Below are 27,274 nucleotides of genomic sequence, written 5' to 3' on the forward strand. Positions count from 1 at the left end.
AGCCAAACCACGAGTCTCTGTGCAGCAGTGCAAGGCTTCTGAAGGTCACCTTGACAATAACACAGTCCCCATAAAAATATGTTTGGGGATTTCTTGAGCATTGGGTTGAAAAGGAGCCACTGTGGACACTGGAGCTTCTCCCAGTCATGAAGAGAGGTGATGAAGGGAGGTGGAGAGCTGCTAGAGCCAGCACATTGGGGCAGGGAAACTGTCAGCTTGTAGAAAGTACACTCATGGTGCCATGGTTCAAAGGCTTATTTTAAAACTTTGGTTATTTGCTTAATTAAAATATTATCAATCCTCCCTATAAGAAGCCTTAATGTCTTGTGCAAGTTGCACATTGTTTGTTATAATGCATTCCTTCAAAGGACATGGTGAAGAAATCACTTTTAGTAAGGACTTGCTGGCAGTGTCACAAGATTTGCAGTATTTCTGTAAGATCTTTTGGTTTTGAGGGTTTTTTTAAGAAGAGGGAAAAAAGAAAAGATTGGAAAGAAAATCCACAGTATAAAATCCCTCAACAACTTAAAGGTCCTATAACCTTCTCTGCTCCTCAGCCTGGAGATGAAGGTGCAGGCACTGTATCATGCCACCAGATGTTCTGCATCTGGACACTGCTTTGCCAGACAGGTTGCATTCCTGCATGGCTGTTTCTTGTGTTTCATGCTTTCAGCACCGTGTTTATTGATCACAGTGGCTTGGGTTGGTTTCCAAAGTAATTTTTCCCCAGAGAGTAGCTTGAGGGTTTTGGCCATCCCTTGAAATCCTTCAGAGCAGGCTGTTTTTCTGATGGTGTTTTGCCTGTAGAGTATAGCAGGGCAGCCCTGGTCTGGCCACACAGGCTCTTTGTCTGGTTTAGAAGATCCCTATATAATGGCAATGCTGCTACAAGGGAAGGGAAAGCAATTTGTACCTGACTCCTTAGGGAGATTTTGGTGGCAGAGGTAAAATGGAGCCAGAGGCACGTGGTGGGGACATGGTGGGACTGTGTTGCCAGTGTTGAGGGGAGCAGGTGAGGGTTCTGGGCAGCTGGAGGTGACTGTGCAGTCAGGTGTATCGATGCTCAAGCTGTCTGTGAATAGTGGGATGGAGGGAGATTGTTGGTTTTGGTTTTTTTCCTTGTCTGTCAAAGTGAATCAAAGCTGCCTGACAGCAACAGCAATCAAACTGTTTTCCGTTCTTCCAGGAGGTAAAATAAGAAAACTGACTAGAAATGAGGTTCCCAGAATATCTCAGTAAGCATGAGATAAAAATCACTGTGAGCTGCTCTGCCTTCTTTGTCAGCCCTTGGCTCCCTCCCACCTTGCTGATGGCCATGTACCTCACTGGCATATGGCTGGGCTCTCCCAGGGGTGGGCTTGTGCCAAGTGACCCCAACTGAGGATTCTACTGTGAAACCTGAATGATGAGACATCTGTTTATTGGCTTTTATGAGCTTTTTATTAATTAGTGCTTTTAGAAGGGAATTGGAGTGCCTTGCATGCTAAGAGCAAAGGTAGGAATGGGTTTTTTCTCCAAGTGATCCTGTTGGTACTTCTTGCTCTTGCATTCACTGCTCCAGCCCAGCTCAGCCATGGTCAGGGGCACAGGGTGTTTGTCAGTGTGTAACTCTGTCCCCTCCCCAGGTGAAGCCATGGGGAAGAGCAGCGTGGTCCCTTTGCCCTACGAGAGGTTCCTGAAAGAGCCAGGCTCGCTGGCAGTGACTGGCTTGCCTGAGGGAATCAGCTTTAAGAAACCCCTGGAGTATGATGTGAAATCCCTGATGGCCATCCTAGAGCACAGCCACAGCATCCGCTTCAGGCTAAAAAGGTAATTTTAATTTTGGGGACCTCCAAGGAGCAAGAGCAGCGAGCCCTTGGGAGGGTGGCACAGGCAGGAGGGTCCCCCCCATGTCCCAGCTTCTCCTCAAGACCCACAGACCTGGGTCCAGCCGTGCCAAATCCAGCCTTGCACAGAGATTTGTTCGTGTTGGGGGGCTTGAGTCCATTTCAGGCTCATTTCTATAAAAAGTGTGTGTAAACATGCACATTAAATGCATCTTTTTATGTGTCTCTGCCAAAATTTCCACTGCGGTAAGCTAAGTGCTTCTCTGTCTCCAGAGGGATTTCCAGGGTAAATGCTGCAAGTGTCTTCCCAGGCTGAAATGGGTTTTTTAATGCCAGGCAAGGAGGGAAGTGGGGGACTGCAGCAGAGCAAACTCCCCCTTTTGGCCACATTTATGCAAGGGGTTCAGTAGTTTTAGGTGCATTTCCCCTGCATTTGCCTGGCTGGCAGCACCTCAGATCCATTCAGAAAAATGCTGAGCATGACCAAATACCTCCTCTAAAGGCTTGATGCTTCTGGAAAATCAGGCTGAGACAGCTAAAAGTAGGACACGCAGAATTTGTGCTGTCTGTGAGCTTGTGGCTCCCTGTCTCATGTGGAGCACGTTGGTTTCTTCAGTCTGAAACTCATTTGCAGGCTGTCTGAGCTCCCCCTTGAATGTGCCATGGGTGCTGGGGGCTGGCATAGGCAATGGAACCGGGTGATTGTGGTCATTAAAGGTTTTACCCCTTAAATGCACCAGGCATGGAGCTGTCCTAGCTTAAAAAAAAAATGCTTTGAACTAACCAGCTTTGACTAACCAGCTCCACTTAAAGAAGACAAGAGCCATTTAGGTGCCTGAAGATGCTCAGGAGTTTCAGTGATGGATGCAACTTCTGAATCACAGAACAGAACTATAAAATGGTTTGTGTTGGAAGGGACCTTAAAGACCATCCCGTACCAAGCCCCTGCTGTGGGCAGGGATGCCTCCCACAAGACCAGGCTGCTCCAAGCCCCTTCCAGCCCAGCCTTGAACACTTCCAGGGGTGGGACAGCCCCAGCTTCCCTGGGCAACCTGTGGCAGGGCCTCACCACCTACACAGGGAAGAATTTCTTCCTAACATCCAATCCCAAGCCAACCCTCTTTCAGTTTGACGCCATTCCCCATTGTCCTGTAATTCCCTGCCTTTGTCAAAAGTCCCTTTCCAGCTCTCTGGTGCCTTTGGGTAATGGAAGGCCAGAGCATGTTCTCCCCAGAGCCTTCTCTCCTCCAGACTGGACAAGCTCAACTCTCTCAGCCTTTCCAAATAGGAGAGGTGCTCTAACCCTGTAATGGTCTTCATGGTGCTGCTCAACAAGAAGCCTGGCAGCTGGTGGTGCAGCATGTCCCACCCTCCCAGGCACAGCTCTTCTTCCCCATCCACATCCTTGCTTGTTGCAGCTTAGCACTGCCATGGGCTCAAAGGAACCTGTTTTTCCCTCCTCTTCTCCCTTCCTTCCCCTCAGGCCAGCAGATGAGCCCAGCCGAGAGCCCAACCCCAACATCGAGTTAACTTGTTCCTCCCTCGCCTCCAAGGGCAGCCGAGACTCTGGTGCCAACGGCCCCGTGGCCAAGCCCGGCGCCCAGGACGCGCCCCCCGCCATTGCCCTCACCAACTTCCTCTACGGCGTCTCGCTGCCCGGCCCCGGCGCCATCGACCTCAAGCAGGAGGCCTCCTCGGCGCTGCCCGGGCCCACGGCGGCGGGCGAGGCGCTGCTGGCCCGGCCGGCGGGAGAGCTGAAGGTGCCTTCCTCACAGGAGTACAGCGACTGCTGTGGTAATAGCCTGGAGTTTGCTCTCCCGTGAGGGCCTGCTGCGCCGGCACGGGGCAGGCTGGGGGTGTTGGTGCTCCTGGGATGGAAGCCAGCGTAGAGCTTGGCCTGTGTGGAAGTGAGCAGAGCCCCTGCCCTGCTGCACTGCCCCAGCTTTCCCTGGGTGCCTGCAAGGTGCTGGCAGGGCACACCTCTGGTTTTGCCCCAGAATGACGGGGGCTGCAGCACCAGGCCAGAAGGGCGGCGGGAATGGGGATGGCAGGGGTTGGTCTGGCCAGCAGCACACCAGGTGTCACAGGCCAGGGTGCGTGGAGGAGAGACAGACAAGGTGGCAGGGGACAGCACTCAGGGTCTTTTTGTGGTGTCTGGAGCATGGATCAGGCTCTCATCAGCCCTTTCTCCTTGTCTCCCCTCTTGTCCAGGACAGAAATCATCAGTCTCCGGAGGTCCCCTGATCCAGAATGTGCACTCATCGAAGCGCATCCTCTTCTCCATCGTCCATGACAAGACAGGTCTGTGTCCTGCTCCAGCATTAAGGCAGCCTTAGTGAAAGGATTCCCCTCACCACATCTCTCCCCAGCAGTCTCCCAGCCGTCTCCTTGCTCTGCAGGGACCTGGCAGTGCATCTCACATTGGAGCCAAGACCTTCCTCTCTGCTCCAGTCCATCCCTGCCATTCCAAGATGCTGCTAGTGGTCCTTGAGCACTGCTGCCTGGCTGGAAATTCCCATCTCTGCTTCCTGCACAGGGAACCAAGGCATGGCTTTGGGAGAGGCTGTTTGCCCCAGCTGCAAACAGCACATACCTGCTGAAAACTTGGTATTATTTCCAAATGACTGAAAGCCACTAGTCCCAGTGGGATTCTGCAGCAGTGCCTGGGGGGTTCAGCAGTGAGGAGGAGACTGCCATTTCCTCACCTCCGCTGCACCCAAGGCAAATGCAGCCTAAAAACCCATGCCTACCTTGAAGAGGAGAAAAAAATATGGGTGGGAAGGTTGGGAAAGAGGAGAAGATGGAAAAGATCCACTTGTGAAAGGGTTGTACCTTTCAAGAGTTCATTCCAGGTGGAGTTGGCTCTGTCCATGAGGGTCTTTCATTCCAGGGCTGAGAAATTTTATGGGGTCATTTCTTAGGAATCTGCTTTGCACGTGCCAAGGAGAGTGCTTAGGTCAGGGGCTGGAGAAACCCAGACCTTATCTGCCAGCCTGGCAAAATTCTCTCAGGAGCAGGGAATAATTTTTAAAGTCTTGTTCCTGCTTCGCAGCACTTTGCAGGAGAAAAGTGCATCTGCTGTGTACGAACCATATGGAAGTTTCTTATTTCTTGTATTTTGTTTTGATAGATAAGTGGGACAGTTTTATAAAAGAAACTGAAGACATCAACACCCTTAGGGAGTGCGTGCAAATTCTTTTTAACAGCAGATATGGTGAGTAGGAGTTAATATCCCATTATGCATCTGCAGTGCTTGTGGATTGCATATCATTATATAGCAATCATTTTTGTTCCCTAACACAGCAGCAGAAGCCATATGCTAGAGCTCCCTGCTCTTCCTAACACATTTAGCTCAGCAGCTCCCAGTCTCCTGAAGGTTATGTCAATATTTCTGTTTGGAGCCCCACACCATAGTCAAGGAATTTATAACTGGGCTGTAAAACAGCCCTGTCTGGGAATGTGGCATGCTGGATCATAGCACTTGGGCACCAGGAGGGGTGGCATGTGGCCCTTTTACATACATGTGGCAGGTAAAAAGAAGGTGGTTGTTGTTGCAGCTGCTTTTTTCTCCACCTGCATGGCTTGCATATGTTGTTGGTGCTCCCTTTGCTATGGGCAGTGCTTTTGGTGTAGCTCCTGGGCATTTGGGCAGGTGGAAGCTTTGGAAATCACTTGGGGCTGGTGGGCACTTCAGCTGTGCCATCCCTATCAGGCTGTGTAATTCTTGAGTTACAGATGGGCTGTAGATGTGTGCTGTGTCACCTGTGAGTTGTATAAGGGCTTGAGAGAAGCCCTTTAACTTATGATTTATTGATGTGGTGCTGGAGTTTGTCCAAAAGGTAACAGAGCTTAGGAAGAGTCTGGAGCACGAGTCTGATGAGGAGCAGCTGAGGGAGCTGTGGGGGCTCAGCCTGGAGAAAAGGGGGAATCTTCCCACTCTCTGCAATTAGCTGAAGGAGGTTTTAGCCAGGTGGGACTCAGTTTCTTCTCCCAGGTGACAAGTGATAGAATTAGAGGAAATTGCTTCAGGCTGCTCCAGGGAAGGTTTAGATTGGACACTGGGGAAAATTTCTTCACTGAAAGGATGGCCGTGCACTGGCACAGGCTGCTCAGGGTAGTGATGGAGTCACCATCCCTTGAAATGTTGAAAAAAAAGCATATGGACCTGGCACTTGGGGACATGGTTTGGTGAACGTGGTGCTGCTGGGTTAACAGCTGGAATCAATCTTAGAGGGTTTTTCCAACATTAACGATTTTATTATTCCACATGCTATGCAGCTTGTGAATCATGGAGCTCACAAACCTGCTGGGGTGGGTCACAAGGAGTTTGGGAATGATATTTGAGCTAGCTCATTCCTGGTTTGAGCATCACCGAGCATGTTTGGGAGTTTTGGAAGACACTTAGTTATGTTTACTGCTGCTTTCCTCTTTGTTTCATTTCCCGTGGGAGAGCTGCTCCTGGGGCTCACTTTCTGGGACAAGCAGAGAAGAGGACAGAAGGCATTTGCTCTGCTTTAGTTCAAGCCCTCACACCTTTGTTTTAGCATCTGTAAAAGACAAAGCACTTGTGTAAATGAAAGCCATGTGTTCATCTTTCAGCTGAAGCCTTGGGGTTAGACCACATGGTCCCTGTCCCATACAGGAAGATTGCCTGTGACCCCGAGGCAGTGGAGATCATTGGCATCCCAGACAAAATCCCTTTCAAAAGACCTTGCACCTATGGGGTCCCCAAGCTCAAACGGATCCTGGAGGAGAGGCACAACATCCATTTTGTCATCAAAAGGTGGGTGGCAAGGACAGCAAAAGGAAGTGTATGGCTCAAGGGTGTCAGGGATTTGAGCTGTGCTCTCTGCATGCTCCCAGGATTTGTTTTGACACGAAAAACTCATTTCACCCTCTTTCATAAGACAGTTAAAAGCTCTTTCCCCCTACAAACCTCTGGTTTTCATCTCTCTCTCTCCCTTTCTGCAAGGATGTGGCAGAGCTGGCTGTACCATGATGACCTCCATGCTCTGCCACCCTGTTTTAAGTGACCATGGGCACCAAACTTTCCCAATGCCACCCCAAACATTTGAAGGTGGTTACAGCACCTTGAGTGACATTTGGTGGATGAGAGCAATGCCCCTGGGTGGAGGGAGGAGCATCCAGATTCTCACAGGGATTCCCATCCACCTTGTTTTTCACTGATCACTTGTGCACATCTTCTGTATCTGGTGATGAGAATCTATCACCTACAGGCCAGGCACTGTGTCCAGGTGTCTGTCTTTCCACTGGTAGGAGGAGTGGATGTATTCCTAGTTATCACTGTGCTGTGCAATCTCTATTTGCTTCTCTGTCAGGAAAATCTGCTCTATAATTCATTGATTTATCCAGTCCCTGCCTGTGCAGCATTTGCGTTGATCCATTCCTAGAGGTGTGAAACTGCAGCACAGAAAAATCCTGGACAAGGCTCCCAAGGGGGCTAAAATCACCAACACTGATGGAATGCATCCTGAAAGGGATTAGCTTTCCTGATGTCAGTTGATAGAGAGGCCACTTTGTCCAGGCTGCTTTGTCCAGGCTGGATCAGGCTGTGGGACGTGGCCTGGACATAGTTTGCTCCTATGAGCAAAGTTGTGGGTAGCACCAAAATACAATATTCAGGGGACAGGTGACACCCTGGTCAATGGTCTGCATTGGAAATTGAAGATCCAGTAGAAGCTACTTTGATCCCACTGTTTCTTTTTGTAAAACCAGCCTCACTTAATTGCAGCCACTTCATAAGTTAAATTAAGACAATGACTTCTAAGCAGATTTTGAGGTGTTTTAGTTAAAAAGCATATGTCATAAGGTTGCTTGGCTGCACAACAGGCTAAAAGGCCTTTTTTTAGCAGAAAAATTCATTCAATATTTTTAGAGAATGAAAAAAATTACTAGTTTGACTTGGTTTAAAGCTATTCATTAATTAAACCTCCAACTCAGTCATTAGCAGTTTCTATTTCTAATTCTTTATTTTTTTTCTTCTCTCCTAGGATGTTTGACGAAAGGATTTTTACAGGTATGTTCTCCAAATCCTTTGATTTATTGCCCACAAAATTGAAAAGTTGTCCAGAGAAGCAGAGTTGAAATAATGTCACTGTAAGCAGAGGAAGTGCAGGACACAGGCAGTTGTGCTCAGTGAGGAGAAGCCTTACACCAGGACGTGCTGAGATTGCCTTTGCCTCGTATCAGTGCAAGCTCTGTACTCCCCTTAAAAATTGAGGTTTGAAGTTTGAGTAAGAATTCCTGGTGTGTGAGGCTGGGCTGGCTCCTGAATCAGGCTGAGCCACAGTAGAGGCAGTATCTGTAATTTCAAGAGGAAGAAAATTACGGCTGTGTTCCTCACTGGTAAATTATTCTTTCTTTGACTTTCTTTGCTCTGTGTTTTTACTTCTTTTTTCTCTGAGCTGGAGAAGCCAGACAAATTCTTTACTGTGAGGGTGGCAGGGCCCTGGCACAGGTTGCCCAGAGGAGCTGTGGCTGCCCCATCCCTGGAAGTGTTCAAGGCCAGGCTGGACAGGGCTTGGAGCAATCTTGGATTGTGGAAGGTGTCCCTGCCCACAGCAGGGGTGGAACAAGATGGTCTTTAAGGTCTCTTTCAACCCAAACCAATCTGTGATTCCATGAGGAATGGTTCTTGGCAGATACAAGGAGACAGGTACCCATGCTGTCAGACTCAACCCACTCTGCAGCAGTGCCCTCATACACACCTGGAATATGGCATTGCATCCAGATTTATCACACCTGGGTCCTGGATTGCCTGGGCTTGGCTCACGAGTAAAGACATGTTTTGGGGTGGTGTTTTGTTTTTTTTCCCCCTGAGCTGCCAACTGCACATGCTGGTAGCTCTCCAGATACCTTCTTCCCAGATATCTCTGCCAGCCAGGTTATCAGTCTTGCCCCATGACAGCCCCAGCCCTGAGAGTGCTTCCTGAGCCTGGTGAGGTTGGGGCCACCCAAAGGGAACCTCCAGCAGAACCTGGAGGGGGTCCCACCTACATGGGGGATTTCTTTGTCTAAAGCTGTTCATGGCTTTTTTCTCTCAAGAAAAGGATTTCTTTAAGCTCTAGCCCATCCCCAAGGGATGGAGCACTGAGCTGTGTTTTGGGGTGCTTGGATTTTCCTTGCATAATGCCTGCACGGTATCTGGGGGAGGCATCATGTACAACTGCACATCAGCTCCAGACCTGTGCTATGAGCTTGTGGATTACATGGTAGGCAGGTGCAAGTGGATATTTGGAGATGAGGAAGCAAACCCAGCAGAACTGAGGTGGGTGACAGGCCCCACTCTCCTGACAGTTCCCTGCAGGGCTACCAGAAGCAAAACCCATTAAACCTGGCTGTGGTTTGTGTCAGCACATCAGCTTGTGCAAAAAACCCCACATCTGCTGAGTCAGGAGGTGCCATTTCTGCAAAGACATTATTTTCTGAGTGGAGCTGTATTTTAAGTTGCCATTTGTGAAGTATCCCAAAGCTTCCCCGTAAAGTTTTGCTCACCCTTTAATTAAAATACCCACCACTGCTCGGAAACCTATTTTTGTTACTCCCCTGGGTAGCAGCTTCAGGCAGGCTGTGCTGGTGCAAGAGCAAGATTTGGTTCATAGAAAGCACAAATTAAAAGGAGCCTTTTGGACTGTCAGTAGATAAATAGTGTTTTAGGGTTCTGTGTTTCTGCTGATCCTATTGCCAGAGCCCTGCCCTTTCTCGCAGGCTGGAACCAAAAGGAAAGTGGCATCAGGTTCCCATAGATGGAATATGTTTTAGAAGGATGAGGATATTGTAATGGTGCTTTGAGACCAGCAAAGGGCCCTTGACAGCAGCTGTTTAACAAGACACCTTGTGGTTTCTGCAGCATCACAATGTAGTCTCACTCCCTCCTTGCCCCAGCCCTCATTCTTCAGCTCTTTGCTCACTTCCCTGCCTGATTTTATTTCCTACTCTGCCTTCAGATTACTCTTTCCATCTCCAAGGTCATTGACGAGGCTTCATTTCAGCTCCTTTCAGGCTGCTGAGGAATAGGGAAGGGAGAGAAGAGGTTTTTTATGGTGGCAGGTTGCTTCTGTCCCTCTCTGTGTCACTGTGACAGAGATTTCTCCTGCTGCTTGGTGGGCTTGGGGCTGTGAGACAGGGCTGCCTGCATCTCTGCTACTCTGTTTTGCCAAGCTGGCATCCAGTGCAGCACATCCCTTCCCTTGGGACAGGGCTCTCCCCACTTTGGGGCTTGCTTCTAGAGCAGTGGGATATTTCTGGGTTTTCTGACCTTAGTCTCTACCTCCTGGAATCCTTGTCCTGTCAGCCAGCCCTTTCTGGAGATGCTGTTTCCTGGCAGGGCTTCCCTGCACACACATGGTTATGGAGAGGTTTAAGCAAATGTCCTGCTAATATTTTAACACGTGAACCCAGTGGAATCAGCACCCTTGTCTTTGCAAGCAGGTGACACTTGGAAACCTGCTCCTCTACCCTGACCTCAGCTCTGGGACTAGAAGGGGAACAAGCTGCAACATTGGCACCTCCAGTTGCTAATCCTGGTTTTGCTTTTTTCCCAAAACCCACCATGCACACCTGGCAACAGGAAGCAAATTTACCAAAGATCCAACCAAGCTGGAGCCCTCCAGCCCTCCCCGGGAGATCTCCCCTGAGCCTCACCGTGGGGCCACGCTGGAACTGGGGGGGACCTCTCAGGCCAACAGCAGGTAAGTGGGACTTGTGTCCCTGTTCCCTGTAAAGTGACGTCCCTCAGAGAGTCATTTTGGGGCTGTGAATGTGCACAGCTGGTTACTGAAGTGTTCATCAGCACTGTCCAGGGGGTGCAGGAAGGTGCCATGAGTGGGATTCGGTAAGCTCGAGCATCAGGGAGATGGTGTAAGTCCATAATGGGAAGGTGAGTGGCTAAACTGGTGCTGCTTTCCTACCTCCCTAAAATCCCACTGCAGTGGGGTAGTCAGTTAGTCAGCACAGGAGGAGGCCAAGCAGCCCCACCTTTTTGCAAGCCAAAAGTTTGGAGTCATTATTTTGAGCAAAACTGATTAAATGAGGGCCATGCCTGGGATTATCTGCTGGAACTGTCTCTGGTGTTAATGCATGACCTAAAGGATTTACCCTCAGCCCACACTGTAACAACATCCTGCTAATTAAGTGTTGCTTGTTTAGAAAGCTCACAAAGAGCCTAACATTTAATAAAGGTGGGGTCATACAGTCCAGCAGGGCAGGAGATTTTTATGAGAGTACCTCTTTCTGTTACAACTGTGCCGTGATCTAAACAGGTCCAAAACGTGCTGGCAGCACCTGTGGAACATATACCACATAGCATACAGCTTTCCAGCCCAGACTGGGAGATCCAGGAGGTGTTTGTCTCTTTATAGCCCAGTTTCCTTCATTCTTAATTCAGTGGAAGCAAGGTGTAATTTAGCCTCTATAATCACTTTAAGGAAGAGAGGCAGGGCAGCAGTTTATAGCATTATGAACTGCTATAAGACAAGGAACCTTCTCCCAGCCTTGCTTCACACAAATGGGGTAAAGGATGCTCCTCAGCTTCTCTGGCACAAAGAGGCTGAGCTGGCCAGCACTGACAGCTCCACCAGCTGGGGCTTCAGACAGAGCTGTGTGGTTGCTAAGCTGTGCAGGTCAGGATGGGGAAATAAGGAAACTTGTCCCATCCATGTCATCTCCTGGGCTCCTTTCCTTTCTTGGCTCTTTGATGACATGAACCTGTGACAGGTTGGAGTCTCCTCTGGTTCTTCCCTGTGCTGTTTCAGGTTTGTTCCCTTGGATATGGCTGCTGCATGTCCCTAAAGCATGTCTGGGGCAGCAGAACCTCAATGAGTGAGCCTGGCAATATGGCCAGTACTGAAATATCACAACTTTGGAGGGCAGAGACCTCTTGAGCTGCCCATTCTGCAGGGCTGGCATTTGTCTCCAGCTTTCTGGGTATCTTCAGCTTCAAAGGAGGGTTTGTGGGAGATTGGTTTTCTTTTTCTTCCTGCAAATGAGGAACCTCTCTGCCTCAGTAGGAGTGTGTCCATAGGAATGGGCCCCCCAGGTCAGAGTCCTTCTCCAGGGAAAGTGCAGTGTCCAATACTGCAGGAGAAGGGCCAGACACTTTGAGGTGTAATGCACTCCCCAGAGAAGCCTTCCCCCCAGATTTCCTTGGTGAAAGGTTTACTTTGACCTGAAGTGGGAGAGTTTCAAACCCTTCCCAAGGCTCCCAGGTAGTATATATACCTTCTAGACCAATGACCCTTTTTGCCTTTCCACATTTAGGAAGACAATTTCAAAAGCACTCACGGCTGGTTTTGTGGTTTGTTCTGGTGATGCTCCTGAGTGGATTTAGGCAGATGAGAAGTGCTTTTGAACATCCCTCCTGAGCCAACAGGCACTGGCTCAGAAGGATTTTTCCTTCCCCCTGAAGGACCAACATTGTGAAGGAGTGCTTTTTCCAGAGTGGTTCTTTAGCTCCCTTACTGCCAAAGAGCTGTGGTTGTCCTTGTTCAAGAGAGAGACAGAAAGCACATGCATCCTGGGAATGCAAAATAATCTCATTTGGATGCAGAACAACTTGTGTAAACTCCTGAGCATGTGAAGTTAACTGTAGATGGGAATTTGGGATAGTGCCCAGTTTTCAGTGAAGAAAAGCTCTGAACAGAATAAATATTTACCAAATCAATTGATTTTTCCTTTCTTCCTATTTTTTACCTCCATGAGTAACCACATTGTAATAATTCTTATACACTGCTCTCTGTCGCAAAGGGATGGAGCCAACCAAGATTTGGGCTGAAAAACAACCTCTCTTGTTTTCAGGAGCTCTCTGCTGCAGTTCCATCCATGGGTGTGTAGAGGCAAGGCAAGGGTGCAGGACCAGGGTGGGTTTGAGAGCAGGGCTTATTTCCAGAGAAGCTCACAGACCTTGCAGCCACGGATGCTCTGTCATTGTTGGGACTGTGGGTGGGGTGGCCCTGGGGACCCCTCTGTAGCTCCTGCAGCCCTCTGTGACAGCAGGCAGCATTTCTCCCTCCTGCCAGGGTCAGTTCACACGCCAGTGGGTTTTAAGCTCTCTCTTTTCTTACACCTTGACCACCTTTCTTGTCTGCCTTTCCCTTTCAGGTCTGAGAAGTGTAATGTTTCTGAAGGCTGTGAACCAGGTGAGGAATAATTCATTTTCTCTTGTAGACAGTGTTGTGGGGGGCACTCTAGAGAAAGATGCCTGCAAAGTAACTTGAATGTGTGACTTTAGCTGCCTGAGTGCAGCACAGTGCAGTTCTCTAAGGACTTTATCCCCATTTGGTTGATGCAGAGAGGAAGGATGTTACCCTGTGACCCTCCACCTGGGGCCTAAAAATGCACAAATTGAAATAATGAGGCTTAAGCATGTGCTTAAATGCAAAGCTAAGAGAAGTCTTCACTCTCTGAGTTCCTTTGAAAGCCACCACTGAGAAGTCAGCAGTGTTGGTATTCTGAGCACCATGAATGAAAAAGAAGTGCTTTTCCATAGATTTAGGGGCTTGGAGCCATTGAAACACCACACCAAGCCATGCTGTCTTGCCTTTCCAAGCTGCAAGCTGGGACTCAGTGCCTTGCAGTCAATCTATCCCACCCAAAGTGGGGAAATTTATCTTGAGAGAAGAGGAAGCTGGGCTGAGGACTGTGGGCAGCCTCTTCCTGGGACAGCCTCCTCCTGGGGCAGCTGGTCAGCACAAGCTTTCATCTGCTGGGGTTGAAACCACACTGAATTTCACCAGGGTTCAGCTGGTCTCATCTTGGTGTGATGCAGCTTCAGTCAGAATAGGGGCAAGTTCCAGGCATGAGTTTGGGAGCATTAAAATTGCTAGGAGCCACCCACAGGAGACAGCTCCTTGGTGTCTCCACCAACGCCCATTGGTGGCCCAGTTCACTGAAAGTGAAGAAAGCTAGGAAATGAGCATTTCACAAGGTCCAGCTGCCAGTTTGTGGGCACCACCAGCTCCTCCAGCCAGGCTGTTTGCAGCAGCCATGCCCACAGGTGTCCCTTTGGGTACCTGCATGCCGTGGGCTTGATGCTGCCGGGCCACTTGTCTGAAGCCTTGTTGTTGTGGCAAGCTCAGCTGGTACTGAAGTGACAGCTGGCCACTGCACTGCTGCTGTGTTGGGCAGGTTGCTGGATCCTGTTGGCGACTGCCTTCCGTTGCCTTTCCCCATAGGTACCTCAGGAGAGCTAGGTGGGATCAGGCAGATCAAAATCGAACCAGACGAGCTGAACATCATCCAGATCACCGTACCAGGTAGCTGCTGGGGTACTCTGTGTGCAGTGCTGCTGCCCAGGCAGGGTTCATATTTCAGCATCGTGTTTCAGCATTTTGCTTCGAGAAGAGGCATTTGCAGGGTGTTTCCCAGCATATAAGGTTCCCTCACATACCTGCAATGGTCTTCCTTAGCTGACATAGGAAGATACTGGGGTTTCCTGGGAGCACTGGAAGGTGTTTTAGGGCTCTTTGTTGTTTTTCTCTCTCCTTCATTGCTGTCCTATCTTGCCTTTCCCCTGGAGAAAGCGAGCCTGGTTTGCTGCTTTGCTTGATGTGGAGGATCTCAGGTATTGAGTACAGGATGCTTTTGAAGAGGTCCTTCATTTAGAAAACCAGCCTGGTTTTAAAGAGTTCATAAAAACAGGTCTAATAGTAGGCAGGTTTAGTACTAAACACATGCTAAAAATGTGTTGGAATTTCTGACACTGGTGGGGGAAATTCCCCACATTTCTGCCCAGAGAGGTCAGTGGCAGTGGGTTGTGATGGAGATGACATGCTTGAGGGCAGCTGGGAGAGTCAGTTTTCCACTTACCTGTCCTGGACAGTGCAGCAAATGGTAGGATGATCCTCAGGGTTTAATGAGTGGATTGTTAGCAGTTTGCATTTCCAGTGTGCTTCACAACCATTAATTAATAAGCTCCACAGAATGAGGGCAGCAACAGAACTCTAACATGCCTGAGGGTGAGTGATTTTGGGGACAGCAGTGACACCAGGCCCCACCACACCAGTGCAATCTCTGTTGCACCCAAATTACAGCAGTCCCCTTAGTATGGTGATAGTTGAGTCACTCTAGGATTGGTGTAGAATAGACTTATCTATGGTTGGTGTAGAATAGACTTATCTATGGTTACTAGAGGGGAAGGAGAAGGAACAAGGTATAGTGGTAGATCAAACATTTTCTTTTTCAACTTGGCAGCTAATGGAAGAGAAGAAAGTTGATACGTGGTAAGCTGGAGGTCCATGGGAGGAGTGGGAAGAATTACCACTTGTCCAGTGCCAGGGAGATCATACCTCAAGTCCAGAGTCCACCTTTTGTTGCCTTATTTGAAGATCAAGTTGAATCAGAGGGAATACAGCTGAAGGCAAGGAGGAGGATTAATAGAAAAGAGGTGCTCACTTACAGGGAGAAATTGGTGAAATTTGAATTATTTATCCTGTGAGGTCAGAAGTGACCTGATTGAAGTATATAAACTCGTTGAAACTTCCTTTAAAGCTGAATTTGGGTTGGTCTTTGAGGGCATTGGACAGCCTAGCACTTGGGGAGACAGGTGTTTAATGTAAGGGAAACCAAAATAGGGTTGATTTTGTTGGGAAAGGCAGCATTAGTGGAACCCTTTCCTACCCATGTAGTAGCTAAATCAAGCAGCATTAGCTTTTTAAGTCAAAATTGAGTGTCTAGATGGAATCAAGCTAAGTAAATAATTTGAACTAGTTTTGCTCTTCACCTTCTGTGGAGGTTAGGAAGAGATTTTTTCTTCTTTCCCTCAGACCGAGAGGTCAGGTCTGTGTCAGGGATGAGCTCTGGGTGGTTCTGGGAGGAAGAAGGCAGATGCATCCCCAGAGCATCTTCTGGTGGTATGTGGGGCTCCTGGGAGTGTGGGGGGTCCTTTGCTCAGTCCTTGCTGATGGCTGGGGCCCTCTGAAGGCTGTTTTGGGGACAGTGTCCTGCTGGTGTCAGAACAAAAGGTGCCCGTGGGTTTTTGTCCGCAGACCGATCCCCCGGTTCAGTGGAGATGCATGACCCAGTGCCCACGCACGTGGCCTCGGAGGAATCAAGATACATCCTGGAAGCAGTAGCAGGTACCAGAAGTGAAGCATCTGGGAGACTGCAGGGTAGGAGGCGTGTTCATGCAAGTGTCAGAAAATGAATAAATACCATTTATGATGCAAAGTGGTGGAGTTCAGGACCCAGTTCCAGAGTCTTGGCCTCAGTGAGGCCAGCTGGGAGCTCTGATAGACTAACTGGTGGGTTTTCTGGATAAACTGGTGGGTTTCCTGGCACTGCTGCTCCTTCCCATCCTCTCTCCAGTTCCAGCATGCTGCAAACACAAGCCCCTTTGCCCAGCACACCCCTAGAATTTACCTGTGGGGTGTGTGCTGGCCCTGTGGCTGCCCTGGCTCCTGCTGGGTCTCTCCTCTCCCAGGGAGCCCATGCCAAAGGGTGGGCAGCCTTCTTGTATGGAAGCACTGGGTTTATCCTGCCAGTGCAGCTCTTGGCGTGCTGGTACCAGCCCAGCCTCTGCTGGGACACTTGCTCAGAGCTTAGTGAGGGGAGGGAGCAGTTGGGTGGCTGCAGGGCACCTGGAGAACTCCTGCTCATGTCTTCTCTGGTTTTGCTGCTGCTGACCCTCTTCTTCCTTGGCAGAGACAGAGAAGGGGTCCAGCGAGGAGTCTCGACACGAAGAAAAGCAGATGGAGGGATCAGGTGAGTGTATGGTGAACTCTGAGCATCGCCCATCGTTGCAGATTTTTGGAAGGATGGATGCACACAGATGTATTTTAGGCTGGGTTTTGTGAGCTTCCTGTGTTACCAGCAAAGCCTTTAGCTTTTAGTCTTTAGCCTCCAAAACCTCTGCCACAGAAGGACACCATTGTGTTCCTGGGCTCTGTTCTCTCCTCTTGTGCTTGAATTTACTTTTCCTTCTAGTTTTTTTTTTCCTTTTTCCTCCTGACTGCTAGCATGGCTCTGTAGCAGGTGCATCCTTGCCCTTTCTTGTTAAGAGATCAGTTTGGAGGCTGCTGTCAGAGGACTAGCACTGATTTGAGGGCATGGAGAGTGAATGGCTGTCTCTGCCAGAGGTCAGGCAGGGGCTGCTCATCTGCACAGTGCTTGCCCTGGAAGCAGCTGGTTGCTCAGAGCATTTGTCTGTATTGTTGTTTGTTTTTTGGTTTTTTTGCAGATGGTATAGGGGACATTTTAAGTCATTTGAGGAAACAAGTTGAAATTTTGTTCAACTCGCGATACGGTAAGATGGTCATTAACACACGTTCATCATGCCAGCTGCTGGCTTTGTCCCCAGCCATTTCCAAACCAGCAGCTGAGTGAAGGTGCAATCTAATTTGTTCATCTGCTGTCTGCTGGGCTCACAAATGCATTTGAAACCTCCTTTAGCCTTGTTATTGCAGCTCTTCTCCTTGATTTCCTTAAGTTGTTTCGCTGGCTGCAGCCCAGGAATTGCTGCCTTCATGCTGCAGAGGGAAGGTCCAAAGTGTTTCCCCCATCACTTATTTGAGTCTCAGAGAATGTTTTCCACCCACAATGATCATTGCATGGCTCAGGAAAGCTGGTGACACCTTGGTGGTGGGGGCTGGCACTCAGCATGCTCTGCCTCACCTCTGCTTAGAGAGGTTATTTGAGAAAAAATACAAGTGAAGTCACACATGCATTTTTGAGAGCATGCATTTTTAAGAGCTGGCACACAGTTTTTGCCACTTTTAGGCCCAGGAGATGTGGCTCTGCCTGACAATCCTCAAAAGCCAGGGGCACAGCTGAGCTGGTAGAGCTCATTGTGAGCAGGAAAGGAGATGAGCCAGGATGCTCTCAGGCAGGGCTGGGCACTGGGAATGCAGCTGGAACAGCCATGGGAGCAATGGCTCTCAGTGCTCCCTGTGTTACTACAGCAACAGGCTGGAGTCCACACTGATGAGGTGGGGTTTTAACCTTGTCGTCGTTTGACACTGGCCAAACACCAGGTACCTACAAAAGTTGCTTGTTTACTTTTTTCTGTTACAGTTGGGCAGAGGAAAGGGAAAAAAAATTAACAAAGGGCTCATGAGTTGAGATAAGGACTGGGAGAAAGCACTCTAAGGGCAAAACAGGTTCAAATTTAAAGGTATAAAGTAAATTTATTATTAACAGAGTCAGAGGAGGATAATGAGAAGTAACACAAGCCTTTAGAACATCTTTTTTGCCCCCCAGCCCCTCCCTCTTTCCCACCAACAGTGCAGGGAGACAGGGCATGGGGGTCTTGGTCAGTTCATCATTTGAGATCTTTTTCTGTTTGCTCAGGGAGAGGAGTCTTTTTTCTGCTATGCCATGGGGTCCCTCCCACTGGCAAACAGTCTTCCCCAAACTGCTGTGGCGTGGCTCACTCATCCACAGGCTGCAGTCTTTTAAGGCTAGGCTGCTCTAGCTTGGAAGCAAGGGCCTTCTCTCTCTATCTGGGTTTCCCACTGGATCACAGCTTTCTCTGGCATCCACCCATTCCGGCGTGAGCACTTTTCTCACGGGCATCCACTTTTCTCAGTGGATCTCTGCATCCCCCATAGACTTCATGCCTTACAGGGGTTCAGTTTGTTTTACCATAGTCCTCAGCAGAGCTTTCAGAGGGGTCTCAGCTCTGATGCTTGGAGCACCTCCTCCCCCTCTTTCTTTTCCACTGCCCTTGCTGCTGCCATGTTGTTTTCCCTCACATGTCCTCAGGTCCTCCTTTTCTCTGACTAGAAAATAAACTGCTGCTTGTAGGTACTATTGCCTACAAGTTCCACTGATTTCAAAGATTTCTGCAAGATCCCACAGTGCCAAGAAGCTGATTTTGTCCCAGTTCCACAGTGGGGAGTGGCCTGCCATGTTTTCACTGTCAGCCATGTGTCCCCGTTGCCGTGGCACGGGCAGTGCCCGCCGGGGCGCTGGCATTATTTAACGCCTCTCCTCATGTGGAGCACTGGGAATGTGAAGCTGCCACTGCTGCCCCTGCCCTTTTCACCTGTGGCATGGCTGGCCAGGCAGGCATGGCTCACCACAGGCCTCTCCCAGGTGGCAGCAGCCACAGTGGCCACAGTGCCTCCCCACTCCTGGGGAAAAACTGCGCTGTTTTGATTTTCTTCTTAAATGTGTTATCACAGAGGCGTTACCAGCCTCTCCAATTGACCCTGTAGCATGTCCATCTTCAGAGCCATCAGAGATTGGCTCCGTCAGATATGGTGGAAGCTTCTAGCAGCTTCTCAAAGAAGCCACTTCTGTGGCCTTCCCCTGCTATCAAAAACCAGGCTGCGCCAAATCAACACAAACCTGTTTTTTCATCTATCCAAATAGCACTGCTTGGCATTGGCTGTTTGGTTGCTTTTGGCAGTATTTAGCAGAGCAAGGGGACTCCTCACCATGCTGGGCTGCACAGGCTGATGGGCACCCCCAGGCACATTCCCTGTCTCCTTCCTTAGCAGAGGGGTTTCCATGGGGGTCTGGATGTGGGGTTCCGTTGCGTTGTGGAGAAATCCTTTATAGGCAGGCAGGCTGTGATAATGTAGCAAATACAAAAGCTAGCTCCAGGTGGCTGCATGGCTCTGTCCCTCATCTCGTGTCTGCCAGCGTCAGGGATATCCCCACGAGGCACAGAGTGACCACAAACTCCCCAAAAACCTCTTGAATCCCTCCAGCAACATACCATGCTGCTGTTGCTTAGACCTGACATGGAGGTCCAGCAAACTAATGAGATTGGGTCCCCATGCAGCGAAAGCCATAGGAATATCAGAGCCAGTCAAAGTCCCCTACTCCAAGTTCCTGATGTACCCTGAGGACCTGTTTGTTGTGGGCTTGCCAGAAGGCATCCTGCTGCGCCGCCCCAACTGCTTCGGGATTGCAAAGCTGAAGAAGATCCTGCAAGCGAGCAACAACATCCAGTTTGTCATTAAAAGGTAAGGCAGGTGGGGTGGCTGTGCCTTGGGGAGGATGTTTGTGCTCAGAGCTCCTGCTGCTGTGTCCTGGGGAGCACCCGTCACTTGGTCACCTTAAATAAGTTTGCTTGATTAGAAGCAGACGAGGGTTGTTGCCTTGTTGGAGCCATCCAAGGGAGGCAGCAATGGTGTTGTCACCTGTCCCTTCGTGTCTTCTGGGGTTTTAACCTGCTTTTGCAAAGGTTTGGCCGCCTCAGCAGGATGGGTGAAGGGGCCTTTAAACTTCAGGGTGCCCTGATGTGGAGCAAGGACAGGGGCTGGGAGCCCTGGAGGGTTTTCCTACAGGAAGTGGCTCCAGCTGAGGTCCAGATGTGCATATGTGCACGTGGGATGCTGCAGACATGAGGAAAGATGCCAACCCTGTGCTGGGGAGCCATAAGAACTGTGGGAGGGCTGTGAAAAGCCACAACCAAAGAGCATTGCCCTGAAAGAGGGAACAGATTCAGCAGAGATGGATTTTAAGATGTCTTAGGTATTTTGGGGGCAGTTTCTCACCCAAATTCTGGCACAACCAGTGCTGCAGGTGACTGAAACAGAAAGTAAATATTGGGAGCATGGGGATTTTGTGGTGTCAGAATAGCAGCTCTCAGGTCAGCCCAATCGTATTTTGGGGTTTCCTCCTGTCGTGATCTCAGATCCATTCCTTTGTGACACAGCTTCAGTGCACCTTGTTAACTAGCCCTATCACCTCACTATGCAGCTTTAGTACTAGGTACCCAAATGGCAATTTTTGGGGTCAGTTTTATGTTGAAAGAAGCACAGCTTCTCCCATCCCTAAGAAATGTTCAGGACCATATCCAGTAAAAGTCTGTAGCTGCTGACTTAAGCTGCTCAGTCATCACCTTCTTAATCTCATCCCAAGGAGTGACACATCAGCTCATTAAAGAGCCTGTCGGCATGAAAACTATGTCCAAAGTTCTCCTGCTGTGTTGCAGGAGCTTTTAAATAGCATTAGCCAGACAGAGTGAATGGTTTGTGGCTGCAGGAGTGGTGTCCTGAGGATGCTGGAGCAGCAGTTTGTCCCTGGCAGGGAGGTCACTCACATGCCCTCTGCTTCTCCCTGTTTTCCAGACCGGAGCTGCTGGCGGAGGGCGTAAAGGAGTCGGTGTCAGACAGCCCAGCAGCCAAAGGTAGGCTGAAAGACACCCAGCAGCTGGGCTGTTAAGGTCTAGGTAGGAGAGGAGTGAGAGTGGTTTCCTACAGCCTTCCCTCCCCACCTTGTTTTTTGGCTGGAAACCCCCTCCCATGCATCCCCCTTGGCAGCGCTGTGATTCCTAATTCCTCTTGTGTCCCCTGTCTCAGCCGCCGACGAGAGGGACTCGAGCGAGGCGCTGCTGGAGGACGCTGTGAAGAGACAGGGCTTTCAAGGTGTGGGGCTGGAGACATGTGGGGGCTGAGGCACAGCCCCTGGCCTGCTCTGAGGGCTGCATGGGACAGAGCTGGGAAGGGAGTGCTGCAGGTGTCGGGGCTCAGGGGGTTGGAGAGGAGCAAGACGAGGCTGGGAAGGAGGAGAGAAGGAGGTGGGATGAGAGGATGGAAAGCACAGGCAACTAGAAGACATGATGAACAGCCAGGACAGGCAATCCCACAGGTCTAAGGAGAGGTTTGAAGTGCTCTGCATGGTGCCCTAGTTAACCAGCTTGGCTTATCTCCCTGTCTGACCTTGTGAGATGCATAATTAAGTTTCCAAGCCTAGGGGTTTGCCTTTTCTGGGGCTTTTTCCACCTGTGTGATGTTTGTATAAATGCCACTCGAGTTTAGCTGGCAGCAGCATGGTGGCTCCCTTGGGGGATGGAGTGGTGGTGAGAAGCCTGTGGGCTGGACAGGCAAGTGCTACCCTGCTCAGGCATCTCTTCTTGGGCCCTGGGGGCCTGTGAGGGTTTGCACAAGGATGGAGAGCTTTTCCAAAGCCTTTGGTTTCTCTGAGAGGCTTTGGAGTGTGTTATATTTTAATGCCAGTAATTATCACAACTGAATCTTCGATTTCACGTGGCTTTTATTCTTAGCAAACAGGCGAGGGAAAAATAACCCAACATATTTCTGTTTAGATTATTTTTAAGGACTTTGAATGACCCACTCCACAGATTAGCTAATTGCAAGATAAGGGCTTTCCTATAATTAGAAAATGGCATTACTTAAAAGTCACAGAGTGCCTTTTAATATACCAGCAGAAATCTATAATTGTTTCTTTATTTTACAGAAAATTATGATGCCAGGCTTTCCAGAATAGACATTGCTAATACGCTGCGGGAACAAGTCCAGGACCTGTTCAATAAGAAATATGGTGAGAAACCAGGCTTGTTTTATTCCCCCCCTTACTTCCTCCTAATTTTTTGCTCTTTATCTCTCCCCTGTGCTCCTGATTCCTTCTTGCCAGGTACTTTCTCTCATCTCTCCCTTGAGCTGCTGGTACTTAGGAGGGCCAGGAGGGAATGGCAGGTCTGGGATTTGGCTGTTTGCTGCAGGAGCTGAGGGAGCACAGGTAGTGCTGGGAGGCTGGGAAGGGAATAGGAACAGGCCATAGTGAGCACTGGGGGACAGGAGGATGCTGCTCCTCCTGTTCCTAGAGCAGGGAAATGCTATTATCCCCATGTTGAGGTTTAGGAGGTTATACCCCAGCTTAGTGTTCACGCTGAAGCATTGCAAACCATGCGCTGCTCGTTCACTTGTCCTTCCCCCTCCCCTCCCCTTGCAGTGGTTTGGAGAGGAGACTTGGAGGCTCACAGGGTAAAAATCACCTATTGAGATACAAGTTTACTGGAAACAGCCATGGAATAAAAAACAAACAGTAACAGCAACAATATCAGTAACAGAGGGAACCAGCACTACCTGACCTCTCCATCTGCCACACTTACTTGACCAGAAAGGACCCCTTCCCTCATTCAGGGAAAATGATGTGAGGTGATACAGAATAAGCTCTAGTTCCTAGCTTTGCCCTCTCCTGGCTACTGCAAAAATTAACCCTGTCCTGGCCAGAACCCTTTATTCTGTAACACATCACACCAAAACTCTACACTTTCCAACTATATACATATGTGTGGGGTGTGGGTGTGGGGGTGTGTGTGTGTTTGTTGAATTCATTTAGACCATGATTGTGGGTTCTATCCATCTTAGAGGCCTTCCACAGGGCTGCTGTGCTTTTGGCTGGTTGCTGCATCATGAGCTCATGGCTGGTGTATCTGGAGCAGCCCATCTTCATTGGCCATGGCAGTTATGGGCAGTGCCACTCAGCAACCAGTATTATACAGTTCAACATTAGAAACTGCTCTCCCCCGAAAATCAAATTCCCTGGAGGGACACATCATGTTTCCCTGTCCCTCTGCATCACCCACCAAGTGCACACAGGTCCTTGGGCAAAAACAGTCCCACGGACAGGTTTGCCTTTTCTTGAGGCAGGACTAACCCAAAGTGTCTTCCCTAACACATTTTCTATATGCACCATGGGGACTTCATCCTCTTCTACAGCACATGGAGGTTTTGATGGGGAAGGCCAGCCTGATTGGTAGAGCCTCAGTTGTTAACTAACCAGGTGGCCTTTGCTAAATGTAGATCCCAGCGTTTGAAGGTTGCCCCATGCATTGCTGTCAGTGTGGATTTTAACAGTGCATTGTACCATCCAGGTTTTCCAGAGGCTGCTGCATGTACTCAGCTCTGGTTAGGCCACACCTTGAGTGTTGTGTCCAGTTCTGTGTCCCCTAATACAGGCAGGACATTGAGATGCTTGAATGCATCCAGAGAAGGGCAAGAAGGCTGGTGAAGGGTCAACACACAAGCCCTGTGAGGAGCAGCTGAGTGAACGGGTGTTGTTTAGCCTGGAGAGGAGGAGGCTCAGGGGAAACCCCATCAATCTCTGCAGCTCCCTGACCTGGAGGGTATAGCCAGGTGGGGGTTGGTCACTTCTTCCAGGCTACCACTGACAAAGGACACAGTCTTAAGCTTCACCAAGGGAAGTTTAGGCTGGACATTAGGAAAAAATTCTTCACAGAAAGAGTGACTGGGCATTGGAATGAGCTGCCCAGGAAGGCAGTGGAGTCACCATCCCTGAATGTGTTTAAAAAAAGATTGGATGTGTCCCTTAGTGCCATGGTGTAGTTGGTAAGGTGGTGTTAGGTCATAGGTTGGACTTGATGATCTCAAAGATCTTTTCTGATCTAGTTAATTCTCTGATTCTGTGATAAGGTATCATTGCAAGCGAGCCCCTGGCTAGGTAATAATTGGCATAGACTCCATGTATTTCAGAAGGCTGAATAATAATCTTTATTAAGAAACCCATTGCTCTTTTATAGACAGTTATGATACAGGTGGACCTCATTGGTCCTCCAATCCAAACACCATCACCACTGGCTAATAAGGAAACAAATCTCCATAACACATTCCACGTGTTCACAACAACAGGTGCAGCAAGTTCAGAATTGTTTCTCAGTCTTTTCTCTGATCTTCTCACAGACTTTCCCAGTGTGATGCCTGGGAAATTATCTGTTTCTCTCTGTGGCCAGAGAGCTGCTGCCACAATAGGGAGTATGATACACCCACTCAATCCCATGCTTTCTGGCCCAGGGGTCAATGAGGCTATTTTTAAAATGAGTCCCATTGCCCAGCCCAATTCTTTCAGTGTGCCCCGTTGCCACAAGACCTGCTTTTCAAGGCACGGGATGTAGTGTGAGGCACAGGGTAGGTCCTCAAGCATCCAGTGGTGCCTTCTACCACTGTGAGCATGTAGTGCTTGCCTTGGCAGGTTTCAGGCAGCGTGATGCAATCAATCTGGCAGGTTCCCCATGCTTATATTTAGACCACTGCCCCCCACAGGGGCTTTACCCACTTGGCTTGCTTTTATCTCAGCTCATGTTTCACAGTCATGGATAACGTGGCAGATGGTGACCATGGTCAAGTCCACAGCTCGATCACGAAATCATCTGTTTGTTGCATCTCTTCCTTGATGACCTGAGGTGTCAGGTGTCACCGAGCTAGAAATAATTCACCCTTATGTTGCCAGGCCAGATCTGCCTGAAGTACTTTAACCTTGGCAGCCCAATGCACCTGCCCATTGTGTGATACTCTTCAGTAGCCCGACTCTCGTGTGTGCCTGTATCTATAATGACAGGCTTTTACAGCTGTCTCCTCTACCTGGGCAGTAATGTCTTGTCACACTTCAGCAGCCCAGGTGGGTTTCCCTCTGTACTGCCAACTGGTCATTTTCCATTGGGCCAGGAACCTCCACAGAGCATTTGCTGCCATCCATGTGTCAGTGCAGAGGTAGAGCACTGGCCATTTCTCTTGCTCAGCAGAATCTATGTCTCAGCTGGACAACTTTCAGCTCTGCAACCTGACTTGATCCACCGTGTCCCTTGATAGCTTCTGTGACTCACCATGTAGGACTCCATATGGCAGCTTTCCATTTTCACTGAGTCCCTACAATATGACAAGAACTGTCAGTGAAGAGAAGGTATTGCTTTTCATTTTCTGGTAGCTGGTTGTATGGTGGGGCCTCCTCAGCACATGTCACCTTCTGTTCAATGATGATGATGATAGTAGTCAAAAATTTTCACCATCAGGCCAGTTCATGATGACTCCCAGGATTCCAGGGTGACTGGGATTTCCTGTTCAAGCTCTCTGTGTGATCAGTGCTATCCACATGGTCCATGTAGCATCAGTGTGTGCTGCAGGGCCTTTCCCTTTGAACACCCAGCCCAGCACTGGTAGCTGGGGTGCCAAAAGGAGTTGTGCTTTGGTGCCAGTCACTTCTGAAGCAGCTCAAACCCCTTCATGAGCAGGCAGTATCTCTTTTTCAGTCGGGGTGTAGCTGGCCTCAGAATTCCCAGCTCCAGACCCTCAGGGGTTGTTCTGGAATCTCTCCAGGTACCTTCTGCCAGAGGCTCCAGGAAGGACCATTCTCCCCAGCTGTGGTGTAGAGAACACTCTTTGCATCCTGTCCTGTCCTGACTGGACCAAGGGCTACTGCCTGAACAATCTCCTGTTTAATTTGTTCAAAAACTTGTTATTGCTCAGGACCCCACCTAAAATCCTTCTTCTTCCGTGTCATGTGATAGAGAAGGTTGACAATCTGACTGTAGTCTGGAATATGTATCCTCCAAAACCCAACAGCACCTGAGGACAGCCTCTGTTTTCTTTTTGCTGTTTGCTGAGGACAGAGCTGTTTTGTTGACCATATCCATTGGAATCTGACAACAGCCATCTTTCCATTTTACTCCTAAAAACTGAATTTTCCAGGCTGGTCCCTTGACCTTAGTTTGCTTTATGGCAAAGCTGGCCTTCAGGAGGACTTGGATTACCTTCTCCCCTTTCTCAAAACCTTCTTCTGCTGTGTTGCCCCACACATTGATGTCACCAATGTACTGCTCATGCTGAAGTTCCAGCAGGGTAAGACTTGTCCAGGTACTTGCAAGGAAATACGTAACCTCAATCCTGCAGCCAGGCCTAAGAGAGGGAACACAGCTGTGGAGTTATCTCCAAATAACATCCCAAAACAAAGAGCAGCAGCTTTCCATCCCTCCCACTGCAGTGCCTGGGCATCATCGTGCAGAACAGTGCATCTCCTCGGCCCCATGAGCTCTGCTGCACACGTGTGCCTGTGTTTGGACCCCTCCACTGCCATCATGGAGGCAGCCTGAAAATGTTGGTCCTTGATTTAATGCTGACCTGGTGCCTCAGCAGCCTGCTCACACTGTGCTGTGCCTTGATAGGACTGGGGATAAAGCCAGAGCTGCAGCAGAAATGGCATCCCTGGCATTTTCACTACTTAATTACCACCCACTTCTCTCCTAGGTGAGGCCTTGGGGATTAAATACCCTGTGCAAGTGCCATACAAGCGCATCAAGAGCAACCCAGGGTCGGTGATCATAGAGGGACTGCCTCCTGGGATCCCTTTCAGGAAGCCCTGCACCTTTGGCTCCCAGAACCTGGAGAGGATCCTGGCTGTTGCTGATAAAATCAAGTTCACTGTGACAAGGTATGTGGTGAGAGGTGTCAGCCATCCTGTGGAGCCAGAGAGGGGGAGAGGAGGGAGCCCACCTAAAGGCACTCCCTGCTCTACAGCCCCACCAGGGCAGGTCTGTAAGTGCCTCCAGTCCCCCAAGACAGCAATTAAGGTGGCAGCTAATGGTTCATCAGAAAGGAGGGGACCATAAAACAGACACTCCTGCTTTCTTCCCATCCACTGCCTCAGAAGATGATGGGGAAGGCAGTGGCAGGAGAAAAAGGTGCTTTGTGTGATTGATCTCCAGGCAGAGAAATCACAGCCCCTTTTTTAGGAGGCTTGAGACAGATTATTGCTGATGCAGGGCAGTGCTCAGAGCCCTGCTGTGCTTTAGCACCCTCTGTTTGTGGCAGGGTCCTCTGCTGCCCCGAGCAGGGACCTCATCCCCACAGAGCTCCTGTTGGTCCCACATGAGTTGTGTGCAGGACAGGCTGATCCTCAGCCTTCCATGGGCATCAGGAGGGTGTTCAACCAAGGCATGCTTGCTT

The 27,274-nt window shown here is 49.5% G+C and overlaps 1 protein-coding gene across 7 annotated transcripts in view; it reads left to right on the forward strand.

Annotated features, from left to right (window-relative positions):
- Positions 1-27,274, forward strand: part of GTF2IRD1 (GTF2I repeat domain containing 1) — a 78,328-nt gene that overhangs the window by 28,597 nt on the left and 22,457 nt on the right. For 4 of the 7 annotated variants that reach the window (XM_038158046.1, XM_038158039.1, XM_038158041.1 and 1 more), the window contains exons 5-21: positions 1,626-1,809; positions 3,310-3,620; positions 4,038-4,127; positions 4,957-5,040; positions 6,426-6,609; positions 7,838-7,863; positions 10,417-10,537; positions 12,945-12,982; positions 14,018-14,098; positions 15,830-15,919; positions 16,485-16,544; positions 17,020-17,085; positions 19,570-19,753; positions 20,864-20,922; positions 21,095-21,160; positions 21,993-22,076; positions 26,576-26,759. In XM_038158046.1, coding sequence (XP_038013974.1) covers positions 1,626-1,809; positions 3,310-3,620; positions 4,038-4,127; positions 4,957-5,040; positions 6,426-6,609; positions 7,838-7,863; positions 10,417-10,537; positions 12,945-12,982; positions 14,018-14,098; positions 15,830-15,919; positions 16,485-16,544; positions 17,020-17,085; positions 19,570-19,753; positions 20,864-20,922; positions 21,095-21,160; positions 21,993-22,076; positions 26,576-26,759 — 1,912 coding nt within the window. The remainder of the gene's footprint in view (positions 1-1,625; positions 1,810-3,309; positions 3,621-4,037; positions 4,128-4,956; positions 5,041-6,425; positions 6,610-7,837; positions 7,864-10,416; positions 10,538-12,944; positions 12,983-14,017; positions 14,099-15,829; positions 15,920-16,484; positions 16,545-17,019; positions 17,086-19,569; positions 19,754-20,863; positions 20,923-21,094; positions 21,161-21,992; positions 22,077-26,575; positions 26,760-27,274) is intronic. The other 3 variants (XM_038158045.1, XM_038158042.1, XM_038158044.1) reach the window with 3 other exon arrangements.

Source organism: Motacilla alba, chromosome 19 (genome assembly GCF_015832195.1).
Source record: "Motacilla alba alba isolate MOTALB_02 chromosome 19, Motacilla_alba_V1.0_pri, whole genome shotgun sequence".
Taxonomy (NCBI): domain Eukaryota; kingdom Metazoa; phylum Chordata; class Aves; order Passeriformes; family Motacillidae; genus Motacilla; species Motacilla alba.